This window comes from Alligator mississippiensis, chromosome 3 (assembly GCF_030867095.1).
Source record: "Alligator mississippiensis isolate rAllMis1 chromosome 3, rAllMis1, whole genome shotgun sequence".
Lineage (NCBI taxonomy): Eukaryota > Metazoa > Chordata > Crocodylia > Alligatoridae > Alligator > Alligator mississippiensis.
Window position 1 is genome coordinate 259,819,805 of NC_081826.1, and position 19,953 is coordinate 259,839,757.

The 19,953-nt window shown below is 41.6% G+C and overlaps 1 protein-coding gene across 1 annotated transcript in view; it reads right to left on the reverse strand.

The window, feature by feature from the left end:
* The window catches only part of MAST4 (microtubule associated serine/threonine kinase family member 4), a 496,570-nt gene that overhangs the window by 340,035 nt on the left and 136,582 nt on the right, over nucleotides 1-19,953 (reverse strand). The window contains exon 3 of the mRNA XM_019495987.2: nucleotides 13,181-13,302. Coding sequence (XP_019351532.1) covers nucleotides 13,181-13,302 — 122 coding nt within the window. The remainder of the gene's footprint in view (nucleotides 1-13,180; nucleotides 13,303-19,953) is intronic.

The window sequence follows — 19,953 nt, forward strand, 5'->3', positions numbered from 1 at the left end:
TTGGTGTTGTCAGTGAACTTAGCCAGTCCACTTCTGACACCAGAGTCCAGATAGATTATAAATATATTGAACAGTATAGGCCTGAGACCAGAGCCCTGGGGGACACCGCTGGTCACCACACCATGCTGATTCAGTTCCATCAACTATCATACTTTGGGTCCATCCACAGAGCCAATTCCCCAGCCATCAGACCATGAGATTGTCGAGGCTGCAGTTCCTCAGTTTTTCCATGAGATTATCATGGGACACCAAGCCACAGGCTTTCTTGAAATCCAAAAATATGATATCCAGCTCTTCTCCTTTGTCCAGGTGATGAGCCACCTGGTCATAGAAGGAAATGAGATTGGTCACGCAAGACCTACCCACAATGAAGGTGGGCTGGCCACCACTTAGAATGTTACCTTTTGTTAAGCCTGTTATTAATGGTTTCCTTGATTTTTTTTTTCCCCAAGATCTTTCCAGGGATTGAGGTCAAATTGACTGGCCTGTAGTTCCCTGGATCTTCCTTCCTCCCTTTCTTGAAGATTGACAATTGGAAGAGGGCCAATGTGCTGCCTGACACCTCACCTGAGCACCATGAGTTCTTGAATATCCTCTCCATTGGCCATGCTAGGATGTCAGACAGTTCCTTTAGCACTCTTGGGTGCATTCCATCCGGGCTGGCTGATTCGTGGATGTCCAGCCTCTCAAGGTGTTCCCTCACAAGATCCATGCCAGTGATGGGTATATGTTTGCCCTTCCCCTAGTGATCCTGCATCTTGTCAGGCAGAGTGATCCCATTGGGCTGATGGAAGACAGACGCAAGTAATCATTAAGGAGATTGACTTTTTCCTGGGTGCTGATTATTAGTTGCCCCACTTGGTTTAGCAAGGGTCCAATGTTGCCCTTGTTTTTTTTTCCAACTTCCCACATATCTGAAGAAGGACTTTTTATTGTCCTTGATTCACGTAGCCAGTTTGAGCTTGGTTTTAAGCCTTGGCTTTCCTAGCTCGCTCCCTACAGGTGTAGGCTAGTGATGAATACTCCTTAGTGGTGTTTCCCATCTTCCATCCTTTATAAGCTTCTCTTTTTAGGTGCAGGAAGTCTGAGTTCTCTACTGAGCCAAGGGGGTCGCCCAGCCCTTTTGCTACTTTTTCTATAGGCTGGAATGGACTTCCCTCATGCTTCAAGGATTGCATCCTTGAGGAGCGACCAGTCATCATGGACTCCCCTCCCTGTCAGGTTATGGCCTCTCAGGGCCTCAACAACTAGCCTCCTAAGCTTGTGAAAGTCAGCTTTCCCTGAAGTCAAGGACTTCCACATTGCTGACCGACTTGCCAGCTTTGCGGTAGATAGAAAAATGATCAACTCGTAGTCACAGTCTCCCAGCTTCCCTTTGGTTCTCAGGTACTCACTAAATTGTCCCCTTTGGCCGGTACCAGTTCCAGCAGTGCCTTGCTTCTTGTCGGTCCATAGACTTCTTGCAACGAATAGAGCTCATCAACGCACGTGAGGAAGCATTGCAACCGATCGCATTTGGCTAAGTGCTCTTCCCATGAGATGTAAGGGTAGCTGAAGTCACCTATGACAACCATACACCGAGAGTGTGCAGCCTCAGCCAGTTCCCTGGCAAATGCATGGTCAAGTTCTTGCTCTTAATTAAGAGGTCTGTAGTAGACTCCTACTGTTATATCCCCTTCTCTACATTCCCCTCTTATTCTTACCCACAGGGTCGCCCTCCTTGCTTGCCAATCTCTGCCTGTAGGCAAGTGTATTGCTCTTTCACATAGAGAGCTACATCCCCACTCTTTCTTGCAACATGATCTCACCTGTACAGGGTATAGCCATCTATACCTGTGGTCCAGTCATAGGTGGAGTCCCACCAGGTCTCTGTTATCTCTATGAGATCATAGTCATTTCTGTTTAGCAGAAGTGCTAGTTCCTCCTGTTTGTTGCCCTGGCATTTGTGTATAGGCAAGTGAGTCTGCCATCAGAGGCCCTAGGCTTCCCTGCACTCCTAGAAGAACCCTGTCCCTGGGCTGGGGTAGGAGCGAGTTCCTTTGTGTGGCCTGACCTACTGATTTGGTGACTGATGCTTGGTGGGCTTGCGCTGGTCATTATCCACCCATCCCCCAGTGCACTTAGTTTAAAGCCTGGTCAAGCAGGTCAGCCATTCTGGCTGAGACGAGCTTCTTCCCCATGCAAGTAGGGTGAAGGCCATCCCTTTCCAATAAATTGCTGCCTCTCTCTCTGAAGTACGGAGTGGAGAATGGTCATAGAAACTGAAGCCTTCACAATAGCACCAGCGCTGCAAGCTTCTGTTTACTTCTTGAACTCCTCTCCCTCCCATGCCCGTGACATTAACCAGAAGAATCAAGGAGAAAAACAACTGTGCCCCAACCCTCTGAGCCCTCCTTGCTCCCAGAGTCCCTCCTGTGCCCCCAACCCCTGCTTCCAGAGTCCTGTAGTCATTCGTGACCTGGCTGGGATTGCTCCGAGCCTTGTCATTTGTGCCCACGTGGATAAGGAGCATGGGGTAGTGGTCAGAGGGCCAAATAAGTTTCAGAATCCTCTCTGCTACATCCCAGATATGGGCCCCTGGGAGGCAGCAGACCTCATGGACTAATGGGTCAGGGAGGCAGATAGCTCCCTCAGTCCCCCTCAAGAGGGGGTCTCCCACAACAATCACTCTGCGTTACTTCTTAGGGGTAGTTGCAGGTTGCCTTTCTTCCTCAGGCATAGGAGTTGGCAGCTCTGCTGGCACTTCTTGTCCTGTGAGGATTTCAGACCTGTTGTTACAAGTATCCCAAGAAACCTCAAAGCACACTCCTTAGAAAAGTCACCAAAAATAATTTAGGTACTAAAATTGTGTAAGTTTACTTAGTGTAACAAGTGCCAGTCTTGTAATCTCCCTAGAAAAGGAAAAGAAAATACCAAACCTCTTCCTCGGCCCTTAACAAATGCTTGTTTTGTCCCAACAGCAAACACTTGTCTTCCAAAAGGAGCTAAAAGAAGGCGCACTACTGGTCAGCAATATGTAAAAGCTAAAAATCTATCAGTCCCAGTGCAAATACTCACATAATAAAAATGTACTGGAAGCAAGACACAATATGAATGTTTGTTTGTATTCAATTCCACTTGAGACAAAAAACAACTGAATTATGTACAAGTTCTTTTAGTACTCTTCTCACTAGATCTTTTATACTGATAGCTTGGGCACATACAACACTGTGACACAGAAGATAAAAATACTGGTGAATTCCAAACTTCAGAGACTGCCCATACTCATTCATGTCCAACATTCAAGTTCTAAAACACCAGCTTTTCCCATCCACAGCTCTATTCCCCTTCTCAGATTCCTCAGAAACCTTCAGGTGTTTTTACACAATTTTACTTTTGGGTGCTTAGCAGTTTCCATGATTACAACAACTAAGTTTCCTTTCACAAGTGCTACACTCAGCTTCTTCATGTTTATATTGCCATGCTCAAGCCTGGGAAAATTAGGATCTTTCCTTAAGCACCCATCCTTCACCTCCTAGCTTTTGTTGAACAGAATATCAATGTTCAAAACAAATCATTTTCAGTTTCAATTTTCAAAATTACTGGATCTAAGTTCTGACTAGCTATTCGTTCCTCCAGTCCTTCCCCTTTTTCCAGCATTACCGTTCAATGATCTTAAAATAAGTTACATTTAGTGACCAAATCCTTAAAGCTTCCCCCTCTCTGAAGTCAACTACCTAATGTAACCACAAAGTGCTTCTCTCAAATTGCGGAGATGGTATTTTTCCTTCTAGAACTCAGAAATAATTTATTTTTGCAGTAGGCAATTTCTAAGAGTTCAAAAGAGCATATTGTGTTTTGATAACCTTAGAGGCAAAAAATGAATTTACAAGAGATTTGCCCAACTACCACTGATCTCTGCAAAAATCATTTGCCCTTCTCATTTATACAACTGTAGCATCCCCATGGATGTTCTCTGTGCTCAGATTTCTAAACTTTATATATAATGTTCCTTGGTAAAGAAAAAAAAGCGACTTCTCTCTCTCTCTCTTTTTTTTTTTTTTTTTTTATAAGTACATATATATCATAAGTCAATGGTACACACAGAGCCAGCCTTAGGCAAATGGTGCCTTGGGCAAACCTGTATTTTGTCGTCGGTCCCATTTCTTCCCTCCTCTGCCCCCACCCCCTGCCCATTTCCAAAATAAAGCAGTAATATCAAAAGTTGGGGGTTTTTTATGATTTACTAAAAACATACAAAAGAGAAAATGACAAAATTTTATTCAATTTTATTCAAATAAACAATGTGTCATAAAAATGATATTATACCTATTACAAACTAAATATTTAATTAAACACTAAACTAATAATTAACAAATAAATGACTTCATTCACCAGGATTCCAAGACTCAGGAGACTATTCTGTGTGCCTTTGCTGCCACAAACTAATGCTGCTTGTGACCGGTCTATATTTTGAGCCACAGCATTCTCAATAGACAGGCTGGCCAGCAATAATAGCCTGTCATCTCCATGGTCAGTCGCAAATACCTTTTTACAAGCTTCAACTTTGAGAAGCTCTGTTCGCTGCTTACTACCCATGCAGGCATGGTTAACTTAGTGCTATCCATGTGTTTGGGAAATTGTTATGAATTTCATTGTTGTAAATAAATTGTAGAATTTCTTGAGGAGCGCTGCAATCTACTGGAAGTAGACACTGTAAATAGCCAAGTTCTTTGCAGAAGTTGATGCCATTAAATTTGAAAGCTCACTCTATATGTCAGTGCACAGTGAAGGTCCTTACAGTGCTTCTTCAAAAGTTTTTGTCAGGAAGTCATGTGTTATATAGAAAGCCCCAAAGTTCACATTTGATTCATTTCCCCTCTTTTCCACAGACACTCTCTCAATGTCTATAGGGAATTTGAAAAATTCAAATGTGAACCTAACTTATGGACTGTTAACCATTTCATCTTTACATTTGTAACTGAAGTGATGCTTTTTTATGATGAACACATGGGGCTGGTTTAAAGACTAGGGCTAAGTACACAGTGAAAAGCCCAAGGCTGAAACAATGCAATCTTCGCAGGTTAGTGCATGCCTCCCCCTGCTCAGTGGGAGCAGACAGCTTGGGCCAAGGCTAGCCCACCCACTCTGTGGCAGGGTGTTTGCAGGGGAGGTGCAAAAACATCCTGGGATGCTAAGGGACTGTGAATTAACTTGAATCTGGAGGGGATCAGGGACAGACATTTCAATTGGTTCAATAAACCAATTTAACCTACATCAATTAAGCTTGATGCTACTAAATCATTTTTGGTCATTTTAGAAGTGGTTTATGTGCACTGAACTTCTGTTGTGTTACTGGTTTCCAATCACTTATGAGTTTGACTGTAATTTCTGTCCCTAGCCGCAAACAACACCAAGATTATGCCATTATCCTGTTTTATCCTTTGATCTGCTTCAACCCACATTAAGCAGAAACTGCAGTGACTAGGCAACTTTTCATGATGCACAAGAATCTGAGACATGCTTCCAATCAGTTGACCCATCAAATGCGAGGAATGATTTTGGATTCAAGTCAAAGAGCTTGCAACAGAAACAGAAAACCTCATTAATGGACTCCAAGTAAAGCAGTCAGCACCTCTTCAGAACTTCATCATTTTTAATATTTCTCTTTAAAAAGGTCATAGAATAAATGGCGATTCTGCTCATCCAGAAGAAAATCCACGTCCTTTACTTTTGGTGGACCATTGGGCATTAGATTGGGCCATAAAGCAGGATCAAAAATGGAATCACCAACACCTATAATGGGAATGATTTCATCTCTGTCACTAGTGACATAGAAAGTCTTTATCCAGACCAGAATAATGAGAGTTTCATTTAAGTCTCCGTTTCTCTTGCAATGATTCTTGGAAGTTAAAATGTGGATCATCTACACATTTTTCATTTACGTCTCCACTGTTACCAGCTCACTACTACTGCACAGGTTTTTGTCAAACAGACTTCAAATTTTTTTTTCATTGCATCTTTTTATTTCCTGTTCTATACCCTTGACATCCTCTTCTTGAGACATTGTTTCCTTCCAAATTTCATGGCCAATGAAAATGAAAACAAGTGTCCCAACATACCCTTGCACATGCTGGCACAGAGGCAAGTCACGGCTGTTGAAAATTAAAATGAACATCCCAGCTCTGACCCCCCTCATGCCACCACCTCCAAGCAGCCATCCCATTCCCCCAGGGGGTGCAGTGCTGGTATGTATTACTATTCAGGCAGCTAAAGGAGTTAAAAGCCCATTAGTAACCCATTGTTCTTTACTTCACAGGTGTTAACAATCATCTCCCTTAGCTCCCTGAATAGTAATACCAGAGCTGCACCACGCTGCTGTGCCTGCAGAGCTACACCAGGGCACCGTGGATGGTCACCCATGCCACCTACCCCTAAGGCCAGCTCTAGGTGCTCCAGCCTGAAGGACCATGGCATCCAGCTTGTGGGGCTTCCCACAGGTCCAGAAGTGTTTTTGTAAAGAAGCAGGGATAGTACCAATTGCTGTGCCTCTGGAAGCTGTGGCAGTCAGCATTACAACATCTATACCACTGCCAATTTTCCAGACACATGGGGAGCCCTGCAGGCCAGATGACATGACTTTATGCAATGGATCATACTGACACATGGGGCTGCTGCATGGCCAGATCCAGCACCCAGAGTTGGGCCAACACGTGGTGCCAGGCTGGCACATGGAATTATTTCACAGCCAGATTCCACACATGAAGCTGGCTCAGAGCATTGGATCACACCCGCTGACTGACCCTATAAGAGACTGGCCCATGGACTGACCCTAACCTCTCATCTGGCACATGGGGCTGAAAGGCTGAGCCATCGGCAACAGGAGCAATCTCTCATGGTCAAGGATGATCACTCCCATGGGTCAAATAAAGGGTTGTAAAGGAGTCCATTAATGTCTAAGACCAATCCCCGAGCCACAGACTCTGACAAATCTGACAGGTGGAGGTTAAAGGGAGGGTCAGACCACGGATTTCTTAGTCTTGTTTCCTTTCTTCAATTTCTGTAATTTCTCTGCCTCTAGGGCAAGGCGGTTTTCCTCAAAGAAAGATGTACCTTCTCTCATAAGGCATCATCATGTAGCCCTGTCCTGGGCTAGTTTTTCCCAATTCATAGTATCAATGCCATACTTCTTAATCTTCACTTTGACTGTGTCCTTGAAACATCTCCTCTGGCACCCACATGTCCTTTGTCCTTGGCTGAGTTGGGAGTATAGCAGTTGTTTTGATAGATGTACATTCTGTTCGCTGCAGCTGGTGCTGAATAATACTAACTAATACTTCCATAGTGGTGGTGTCAGCATCAGTGAGGACACTAGCATTTGTGCAATGATCCTCCCACTTTATGTCAAGCATCTTCCATGTAGCACTGGTGATGGCATTCCAGGCTTTTCAGTCCCTGTAGATTATTACCCAAGCTTCACAGCCATAGAAGAAAGTTGGGATTACCACAGCCTTATGGAATAGAAGCTTTGTTCAAATCCTGATGTCATGATAGTTGAACACACAATGATTCAGTCTTCCAAAGGCAGAGCTGCCATACTGGATCCTATACTAAATCTCTTCATTGATGCTGACTTTCTTTGAGAGATGGCTGCCAAGGTATACAAAGTGTTCAACATTCTCCAGCTCCTGTCTGTCAATGAGGATCTTTGCCAGGGGAGCTGATTGGTCTGGAGCAGGCAGGTGAAGCATCTTTATTTTTCTGAAGTTAAAGCTTGGTCCCAGGCACTGGTATGCTTGAAAGAAACAGTTAAGGGCCATTTGTAAGTCCTCCTCCATATGTGCAACAACAGCACAATTATGGGCATACTGAAGTTCCAGAATCAAGGCTGAAGTGACTTTGGTTTTGGCATGGAGGCAAGAGAGATTGAAAAGGTACCTGTCCATTCTGTACTCGATGCTGATGCCGTGCGGTAGGCAGTCACGGTTCAGCATCTTGACGACTGCAAGAAAGATGGAAAACAAAATTGATGCAATCATGCAGCCCTGCTTGACACCAATTCGAATGACAAAGGGCTCCACAGCAGAGTCACTGCATAGGATGGAGGCAGGCATCTGGTCACAAGGGAGCTTTAGAATGATGATAAATTTCCCTGGGCACCCAAACTTCAATAAAATGTTCCACAGAGTCTCACAGTTAACAGAGCCAAAGGTTTTGATCAAATCAATAAAGGCCATATATAGTTCCTGGTGCTGCTCTTGGCACTTTCCCTGCCAGGCCACAAAAATCATGTCTGTGGTGCCTCTTGATGGTCTGAAGCTGCACTGAGACTTGGGAAGGATTTCCTCAGCAAGAAGGAGCAGGCAGTTCAGCAGAATTCAAGCAAAAATCTTCCCAGTGATAGAGAGGAGGGCTATACCTTGATAGTTTCCACAGTCAGACTTATCTCCCTTTTTAAAAATCATGACAACACTAGTATTCCTTAGGTCAACAGGAATTTCCTCAGTGTTCCAGATTTTGAGAAATAGTGTGTAGAGCTTATTGGTCAAATTTTCCCCACCAACTTTGAAGGCCTCAACTGATATGCCATCAGGGCCAGATGCTTTGTTGTTCTTCAGCAGTCTTATCACCTGGTGGACTTCTTCAGAGGTTGATGGACTGGCAAGTGCTTCCCTTACTGGATGCTGTAGGATGAATTTAATGGTTTCATCAGTCACCATCGATAACTGGTTCGGGAGCTTTTGCTTGTGCTCCTTCCAGCTGTTTTTGATGGACTTGTTGTTTTTGAGGAGTATACTGCCACCTTTAGATCTAAGTGGGGTCAGTCCACAAGGGCTTGGTCTGTACACAACCTTGATTGCACTGAAGCAGCTCTGCATGTCATGACTGTCAAAAAATTGTTGGATTTTTTTTAACTTCTCTTCCCACCATTTCTTTTTGATGTCTCAAATTGGCAAGTTTCTTGCTGAAATATGTTTGGAGGGCTTCTTATTGTCAAGGGGTCTAAAGGCATTTGATGTTGTAGTGTCTACGATCGATTTGGGCTGAGCACCTCTGTTTTAAATCATACCATACTGTTTCAGCCAACACAACTCAGAAAACACAGACAATAGTTAAAGTATCTGGATTTCTAATAAAGTAACTTGAGCAAAACATTCAGCTAAGAAGTAGTCATTTCACAGAATCGGAGAAGCAGTGCTGCAAGGGACCTCCAGAGGTCATCTAGTCCAACTCCCTGACATCCCTATCCAAACCATCCTATACAAACTGTAATCTAAACTTACCGAGTATTCAGCTTGTTCATACACTTCTGTTTAAAAGATAAGACCCTAAATTTAAATAATTAGGCTTTAGATTATGGTTTCCTGAAATATATTTAAATTAGTCATTCTAAATTAGTCATTCTAATTTACTTTGAATAAGTTCAGCATATTAACTTAGCATATTATATCACCCTGGATAAGTACGTTAGACATGAGAATCGGTTTTCTAAATCAAGAGTTGAATATTTGGGCAGCTTGAAGTAGGAAGCTACCATTTTAAGTTCTAAACTAATAAAAGGTATCCCTACTAAAATAAAACTACATTCTTTATACCTACCTATACAGACAAGTCAATCATCTCTGTTCAAAGCAACCTCACCAAAGAATAGAAAACCACAATCTTGGGAAACAGAATTTCTTCAGTCTCTTTGCTACTAGCCAGCTTGCCGCCTCATTGCCTTAGCACAAAGTAATTGTAGCACTTTGCTAAAGAATTACATCAGTGTCTTGCCTATGTGGCTACATACATTACCCACTCTACTGGCAGCTCTAGATGCCTAATAAATAAAACCAACAGGAAACTGCCTAAGTTTAAACCCACACACCCACAGCAGGTCCAAAACAGACTGAGAGAACAGAATGCATTTTGTTTATACAAAAAGCAAAACAAAAGCTGTAATGGGGCACAAATTAAATAAAGGTGAGTAACAGGAAGGAAGTCTGTAGTTATAAGTACCATAAAAGTCAAGTGGTGATAAATTCACCGGTGCGCACAAAAAGTTCCCTAAGGAAGTATGACTGACTGAACTTTTTGTGCAGCTGCACTTCTAATATGAGTCTAGTATTCTATAATTTAAGTAACTGAAATCTGGAATACAGCAGTGCTAATAAAACTGAATTATCTCCTGTAGTTATTATAGAATAGAATACAACCTGTTAATTATCATGTTAAAAGTAAAATATTGCTAACCAGCATACAGTTTCGTAGCTCACTTGCAAAACAAGGAAGAAGTGGAACACTGGATAACCTGGTAGGCTATCTTACTTGAATAAAACTGGAGATTGTAAGGCAACTATAGCCTTACTTCCTGCATCTTCAGCAGCTCTGGCTATGCTCCAGCAGTACGTAAAGTTGGCCACATACATGTTCCGATGGATGCAAGGGGAGTGAGAGACTTGCCTCTTTTCCAATCTCCTCCTCTAATGCAATAATATTTTGCCATTTGAGTTCTCACTCTGAGGTTTGAGAAGCACTGAAACGGAACATAATTTGAAAGCAATTTTTAAAAGAAGGAAAAACCTCAAGATAAACCAGGAGCTCAACATGATCAGCAGTGCTTGAGACTGTGCTATTTAGTGTCTATAGTAGCCACCCCTGAGACCACAGTCCCATTGTGTTAGGCACTATGGAAGCATATGGGATACTATTTATACAATATATATGTGATATGATTTGGGCTTTCCTTCTATCTTCCCCATTAACGTCCTCACCTAAATCATGGGAGACAAAGTAACAGCTGACAATTTTTGTTAAAATTTCTCGTGGTATTCACTACTTGGCTCCTACGCTCATTTCCAGGCTTTAAATACACTCTTTCCTACTCTATTTGAAATAGAGGACTTGGCTTTAAGTAATAGACATTTTCTGGCAGTCACAACAAATACAGGAATTATTTCCTATTCTAAATACAAGAGGAAACGGCAAATTTTTCAAATGCAGCCATGCAACTGTTATTCCCAAGAGCCAATCTTCTAATGCCAGCTCTAAAGTATCCTAATTACTGCATACTATCTTTATAACTGTTTTGCTTTTAATACGTTTAGGCTGCACACTGAGTATGGCTAGCTCTTGTATGCAAAGTCAGTCACATGGAGACCTCTTACATAGAATAAAACAACGTGCAATTTTTTGAGTGCCAGAAAGTTCCAGAGCACAGTGCTAGCACCACTGAAGTTCTTTCACAGCCATAACTTTACAAACTCAGAATGCAGGGTTTTTTTTATTTGAATCTTCTCTTACTGGTTCCCTGTACAAGGGTGAATTTTCAGTGAAAAAATAATGATGGAGTGGGTAGAATAATACTTGGTTCATCAAGACTTACAGTAGGAAGACTGCTCAAAGAACTCTTAGATGCTTTGCTGCCTTTTATGTCTACCTGGACCACGTGTATTGATTTAATATTTAAAAAAATTTGAAAACAAAAATCACACAATGTATGAAATTCCTAGAATATTCTACTAATGAAATAGCAGTTCATAAGCACAAAGCAACTCACTGCATTCTAAAATACAAACAAGTCAGTTAAGGTGAATCAGATATGGAGAAGCTTTGATTGCTCCAGACCCTGTCACCACCCTGGTCAGTTATCTCTCTCCCCAGTATCCTAGCAACATCTTTATGCAGAAGGATGATCAGGAAACTCCAATCATGTTTCACATGCTGCAGAACAATGCCCCCCTGGTTTAAGTCTTCTACAGTAACAGCCTTGTTTTAGGCAACTTCTGGAGTTCTTAAGCCCTGGACTGACTGCAAGTTAACACCTTAAGTGGCTTAAAGCACTCATTATTTGGCTTAAAGTTATGCCACTCCAGGGAATGATTATCTCTAGTCTGCCTAATTTTGTTCCTGCTCTCCACAGCTATTCCACCCAAGTTCAAGTCCTCCAGTATCCCAGGATTCAGTGGCCCCTCCTAAGTCAGGGCAGGGATGCCAGGGTACAGTGGGGCCAAGTATAGCACCTCTGCCCTGCTGCTCCTGCCAGACAGTCAATGCCGCAACCCGACAACCACAGCACTTCCCAGACTGGCTCGCTGCTCCAAATGCTCAGGTTGGACTGAGCCACAGTGCCTGGGGGGGGGCAGCAGACAGGTGCTCACACCTTCTGCTGACCTGCTGTTACACCTGCATTCAGCCCCATGCTCCACTGCAGCACGTCTCCTGCCTAGTGCCTGTTCCCACAGGACCCAAAAACACATCCTGGCAAGGCCAGGCAGCTGGAGTAGGAGGAAGCTCAGCAGCTTCAGCATGGCAGCCCAAGGCCAGCCTGGTCAGCAGGAACCAGACTTAGGCTGCCACACTACAGCCATGTAGCTCTGCTCTGCTCCAGTTGCCCAGCCCACTGGGGTGTATGTCCAGGTCCCAGGGCCCCAATCCTTTTTTCTTCTGGAATTCACCCCTCCCCCCACCCCGTGGCACCATTGGCTGGGTGCCAACTGAGCTCTGAGGGGCCCAATCATCTTCAGAGCTCAGGCATCACCTGGCTGGCTGGCAGCAGAGGGTGGGGGGAAAGGGGTGACACAGGAGGGCAGACTCGAGAAAATAAAAGACTGAACCCTTCAGCGCTTAAGCAGCAAGTTGGTCCTCCCCTAGCTCTTAGTCCTTCCCCTGCTAACCAAGCCCCTAGTGGCAAGTCATAGTTGTGCAGGTAAATGACAGCCAGAGATGGTATTTCACCTTAAGGTGCAACTGCTCCACTAAGCTGAACAACTTTAAGCCAATTAACATTTGTTTGGCTTACAGCGTAAGGTATAACAAGGCCCTACAAAACAGAAAACAGAACATAGAACACCTGGCAAAAAACTAGTCATTCTAGTGCCTTTTTAAAGGGATGACCTCTCCTCCTTTGGAAAGCAGACCATTTAAATGCAAATAGCTACATTAATGCAACAGTTCAGCAGAGATTTTACGCCAAAACAAGTATGGCAATTCAAAGTTACAGCTTGCATAACAAATATATTTTAGCTACACTATGTGTTTAGTAACATTTTGTAGCATTATGTACAGTAATACACAACATTTATGTGAAAGGCCAGCATTATTAGAGGAGTTTTGAAACAAAGTGGCTTGTCTGAATTTTACCCGCATAAAATCTGAAATCGTTGTGTTTCATTAAGTCTTTTGCATACAATGATACGTAAAGTTTAAAAGTGCAACTTACCAAACTAGCAGTTAGTGAAGGAGCAGACTGTCCAAGTGCTTGGCTGCGCATCCGAACAAGATTGGAGGTTTCTGCAGGTTGCCATAACTGCTGTCCAGATATCCCAGTAAGCAGGTACCTTCCTGCCAATGCAAAGACACACCATATTAAATAATGATGTAATAAAAAAAGGTATCTTAATGGACACGTTTTACTAAACACAGTAAAGTTCTTACCTAGGATTTCAATTTCTCAGAAAGGTATGAACCATACTAAAAAAAATGGTAGATTCTTTCATTATAGTTCCAGTCAGGAAGAACTGTATTAAAATGGATACATTTTTGCCATTCATTCTTTCGGAGTGCCTTATGACCTGTCTCTGAAGCTGACTTAAAATATGCAGTTAGGAAGATACTATCCTGGCAACTGATGTCTAGGACCATCAGCTGCTGCCACAGGGAAAAGACTGCAAACAGAAAGGTCTAAGAAGATGTGAACTGCTAACCTTGAAACCTTCCTAGATGCTTTGAAAGCATCCAAGATCATGAATTAAGACTTCAACTGACCAAGCATTCATGTTGTAATAATACTGCATGCCTCACTTTCCCTGACTAGCTTGAACAAGAGGGAAAGGAAGAGATGAGAAACTACTTTCTTGCCCAGAGCAGGGGGGCTGGACCCAATGATTTCACGAAGTCTCTTCCAGCCCTAAACTTCTGTGAACCTGTATGAAGTTGGAGCTGCTTTTGCATACCTGTGGGTGAGGACAAGATGCACACCCAGCAATAAACTGAATTACCTCACTCAGGTGGGCTTATATAAACTCTTGCTCCTGAAAGCTTATGCATCTCTAATTCAGTTTGTTTATAAGGTGCATTTCTACACTACCTTCCTTCTACTCGATTTCAGATTAACACTATAACGTTTCTTTACGTTAATCATTATGAAGTAATATACCTTTCAAGCTGGCCATTCTTTGTTCCTCTCTCTCCAGCAGGAAGTAATTATGGTTTTTAAAGAGTGTGTTCATTTGATATAGTTAGACATTTAGCAATGGACAACTGTCGTATTTGACACTATTCAGAAGCTTAGATCTTCTGCTCTGAAAATCAGGTGAAAAATAAAACACCGTTTCATGACTCGCCTTTCAGGAAATAAATTTTTGTGGGGCATAGGAGACGACAGGCTGAATCTTTTATTTTACAATCCTACCACCAGGTTAGCCCTCTAGGCGTCATATTTTATCGGTTCAAATTTATAATTGTTCCAGACCCAGCTGTAGGAAATTATGTGAAGGCTATAAATTTTTAGGTCTATTCTTACATCAATGCACAGGAAATTAATGCACATAATTCCTATTAGCATTAAAAGTAGAATAAAAATGATAATGGGTAGATTTAAAGACATCGTTATGAAACTTTTCAACATTTTGTTTTATTTTATTCTGGTTACATCAACAAACTTTACTTAAATCTAATTTGGGATGCCTACCAGCAGGCACAAAGAAATATGTTGCTGATTTATTCATGCATCATTTGCTGCTTACAACTTAAGAAAATTAGCATCTGTTAAGTGTATTACTCAGCTGCACATGGTTAAAGTTAATAGACAATGCCAGTTTCCCAGCCTGATGTAATAGGTGAACATTTTTCACCAATCTGTCTGCTAAGCCTATTATTCAATCAAGCCTAGAATTACAACTGAATTATCATTTATTTTGTTAACACAAAAGAACATTTGTAAGAAACCCCACTAACACAAGTTCAGTTTCTAATAACTTCACTGATAGACTTATCACAAGCTACACATACCAAAGTATCAGCTACAAACACATTCCGCTTACCATTTAAATCAGCCTGATAGAGTTGAATCTTCCTAACTCCCCAAAAAAGCTGATTAGCCTTGTTTAATGATTTGTTTTTTGAATGCATGACATTTCTTCCTTTGTTTACCCCATAGCTCATGCAACTGTACAAGAGTCAACACCACCATCCACAATTCATAAATAGAAATCAAAACACCAATTATCAAAAATATATTACAAGGTAGATAGAATGACTACTTGGAACACTTTAAACAAGTAAGATATGGACAAAAGTGTTCCATCATTAGGGGATCCCTCTACTTCTATTAACTTATTTCCCCCCATTGCAGAGACTGGCATCAAAATCCAGGGATAAAACAAAAGTTCTCTCTTATGTCTTCCAGCACCATTCTTTGAAACTTCTGTAAAAAGGATATGTAACACACTTATTTCTCTGAGCTCTTTGAAAGGCGATGCCCATTTGTATATTCTGTACATACAACAAAGTTCAGAAACCTCTTTTTTGTATAAAGGATAGACCACACTTAATCTATTCTGGAACAGAACAACTTTGTTCCCTCAAACAGTAGGTCCTCACTTTGTGAAGCAACCCTGATCTTTGCAGCAAGGATGACCACCATATGACCACATCTATCACCATGGAGCAGGACACGAAACCGCATCTAGGATAGATAACCTGCAAGCTGATCTTGGGCATGAGTCTCTTGTAACACTAGTGAGCAAATTCCTCATGAGTCAGGTGGCAGCATATCTATGAAACAAGAGAACCTCTCAAAGATCCAGGGTCATAACAACAGGGCCCAATAAATAGCAACTCTGAACTGCAGGTCATAGAATAGTACCTTACATGTCCTTAAATCCAGTCTCTTTTTCCATATTTTTTTTTCGGAATTTTGCTTTCACAGCTGACAACTAAAACGGATGGTATAAGATGAGTATAGACTCATTCTGCATAGAACTTGTTATCTTTGTCCTCTTATGTAATTTTGGGGCTATTGCCCCTGGAGGTTGCCAAATAAACCTGTATTATTTGTAAATCTTGTATTACTTCTGATAGCTAAAAAATATTTAGAGGTTTACTTATATTGGCCTAATAGGTATAGTAGATATGCATTAGAATAATGGCCCAGGGCAATGGTAAGGGTTAACTGGCTTAAAACAGACTGTTTGTGATAAAGTTTCCTTCAAAGCTGACTGTCTGATAGGCAAACAGGCTGGAAAATTGAAGACATGTATCATACTCTTCCAAAACACGAGATAAGGGACTGCTGCATTGGCTAGGTCACAGTACCCAGTTGCAGGAGCCCTTGGGATTTCCAGTTTTGGGGAATAAACCAAATTAGGAAGCCTGGTAAAAGCCCAGATTAGGATGCGTTAATGTGATGGGTTCATGAAACAAAAGAACATGCTGACAGGACAGTATGATGACCACAGGGAGACTAATCAATGATGTCCAGAAATGACGAGTCATCAGAGGGAAGAAAGAATATATAAGGAGGGATTTCAGAGCAGCAAAGGGTCCCCAAGAGGGGAACCTGAGGCCACAATGGACAGAGGGCACATCACCAGCCCATCTCACCCACCCCACTGGAGGGTCAGGGGGAAGAGGTGGACCACAGCTTTGGCCTCTGACCTTCAGGCTGCTGAGACATCTGACATTCAAGAAAGAACCTCAGGATGAGGCTTGAGTATTGGCCAGATGTACCTTGACTCTGATGACAGCTCTAGGACTGGTAGATATAGAATTGTATACATTATTCTTATCTGCTGTCACTGTGTATCAGTAACATTTGCCTATTATCGAATGGAGAGGTCGTGATTGGTCTGAGGGGTTTGGGTCCACCCAGAACAAGGTATCTGGGTCATAAACCCTAAGCCAACAACTTCATTTATAAAAAAGGGCACTTTCTTCATCAAGCATGAGTAGACAAAATGCACTAGTTTGTCTTGGTTCCTAGACTCCCTCCATGGGAAGCTAAAGATCAGTGGCCATCCTGATCACCATTTACCATTCCTGCTTTCCCACATCTATACTACTGAATAACAATTCAAAAAAATTGCTAGGGGTGTCTAAACTCAATAAGAAAATGACACTGATGATTACTGATAGCAAGATATATACAAGGAAGGAGCAAATAGAGTCCTTATTTCAAGCATGTTTAGATAAACCATGTAACTGCCAAGGTTTGCTGTTTTTGTCTATCCCAACCATACACACAGCACTGCATTTTCCTCGCCCCATATGTTTTTGTTTGTATGTTTTGAATTGACCAAGGACACTAAAAGAATCAAGTAGTAGTCAAATGTATCACAATGACAGAGGAGAAAAACAACTAGTTTTGGGGAACTGAGATCACAGAAAAACGCTGTTAAGTCTGAAATATGAAATATATCCAACAGAATCTATATGTGAACAGCCTGTATTCAAATTATAACAGAGATGGCTGCACTTTGTCTCTTGATATATCAAATTTCATTTTACTAAAGTTAGGATTTCTATACACTGCACCCTCAGAAATGGCCCTTTATCTGCAACACTCTGAATGCTCCCCAACCTATAAAAACAGTTGTTCCCAGAATGCAATTATTCTAATTTTATAATGTTAGGAACATTCACAGTTGTTCAGTGCAACACTAAGAACTCGAGAAGTCACCAAAACAACTATTTAAAGTCACTTCTTGAGTGATTTATCAGCCAGCACTCTTGGCTCACAATTTTCCATCGACTCACTGCTCAACTCTGTTTGTTCATTACTGATCTCATGGGAGTTACAAAGGAAGATAAATTACATTTTCTTCCAAAGGAAGATTTGAGCATATTTATAAGCAGCAGATACAATCCAATTCAAGGATCCTTTCTAACATACCACTCATTTTTTCTATACTTTTACATAGAGAGCACCGAGTTGTTTACAGGTATTAACCATAAATTGTTAGAAAAGAAAGTTTAAAATGAAATCTGTAGCTGTTTAAAGTGAAACTCCTACTAGTTTTGTATAGAGAATTCAATACTTCCATATTAAAAGGCCTCCCCCCCACACCCAATCTGTTTTTACTGGAGAGCTTTGATATCTACTGTGGCTTGAGCTCTAAGCCACCAATTGAAAGACTAAAAAAAATATCTGTTTTCCCAATTCTCATTTCAGACATGTATTAATGTAACGTTAAAGAGCAGAATTTTATACATTAAAATAGAAATTATTTTCCTTTACAATTAGTTGAATTGGTTGCAAGGCATCATCATATCACTTTTCAAAAAGCCATTAATTCAGCAGAACAAAGAACTAGGAGTCTGAATTTCAAAAAGGCCCCAAATAAAGCAATGTATAACTGTGACAGCAGCTTGTAATAAGCTTGCAACCTTGAGCATAGCGGCAGCAGTCAGGAGCTCAACATGGATCAGCTTTAAGAGTATCTACCCAAGGTTCAGGAAAGGCTTTGTGGTCCACTGAACTGCTAAGGTGGAATTGCTATCAGTAGCTGCGCTAGCTAGTTTAAAGCTACCCAACCTACAGATAATGCTTTTAGCAGCACAGATGCAAGCTAATCCAAACATAAATAAACAAACTACTAAAGTAAAATAATCAAGCAGTAAACATTATTAAGCAACCAAAAAAGTAGATCAAACCTATTTCTTCCTCTTCATAAGTCACTTTTAACAAATACCTTATTGGTTACATACTTAGCCACTGTGCTGATGCTCTTTAGTTTACTTTGATCTCAACAGTAAGCTTCACACCTTTTACCTTGTAAATTCTGTTTGCACACCTAACAGTGCTAACATTGCATGGCACCACAGGGCACTCTTGAAAGGATCTCAAGATCCTCCAAGGTGCCATGGCACTCTGGTTGAGAATCACTGTTACAGACTAACTGAATTCAAGATGCTATCATAATATTTCATTTACCCAAATCTAAGATGACTCTGAATTTAAGACAGCCCCCCAAAAACAGATTCTATACATGGAAAATTTGTAACTTTATTATAACTTTCCATATATAGAATGTAATTATTGGAGGGGCATCTTAAATTCACCCCCTCTCATGGCTGCAGCAAGGCAAGCAATGGCAGGAGGAGCAGGTGGTGGTGAAGTCCAGTGGTCTGACCACCTCCCCTTGCACCCCTGCACTTTGCCTCCTGCTGCCTGTACCTCCCAGTGTCCATGTGGCCCAGCACTTCCTCCACCCCCAATAACTGCATCCCCCGTCACCTATTCCCCCCTGCTTCCTCTGCCCATCCCTCCCCCTCCCCACCACTGGCCCAGTTGTTGTGGCGGCACAAATATATGTATGCACGTATGCATGTCTGTTTGCATGTGGTGTGTGCATGCACACACATGTACTGTATATACAATATGAGCCTACAAGAGTCCAAGGAACACTATAATAACAAGCAACAATAGAAATCTTAAAAGCAGACCAAGACATAGGCCTACAGTATTATCATCTCCTATTTCAAAATATCATGTGATGCAGAATCCAGATGCGTGTCATTACTTAGTTAGGTACCGACAAAGAAAAAAAAAAAAAAAAAAAATCAAACTACACCCTAACTATAGAACAATTAAAGAATCAAATGACAACAATAGATTTACGACAATACTACCCGAGTCATTAGTTCACCAAAAATATTTAAAATATAAATATATATTTATTTAATTCCTTGCAGGGCTTTTTAATATTGCATATGCAGTATTAGGCCTGGGTGGGGGGAGGGTCCCAGTCTGCCACTGTACAATGTGTAAAATCACCCTCTCTCTTACCCCTTTCCTGATGGAATAAGATCAATACAAAAAGTATATTACACAGTATTTGAGAAAGGGTATTTTCAGACAGAAGCCTTGAAATGAGTATGCTGCATTTTACTTTGCCCTTCAGTTCTCTTCCCCTTTTATTCTGTTAACTGAATACACAGATACTCTGAAAGGTGGTTTGTTATCCTCTCTCAGCAGCTGGAGAGCTGGTAAGT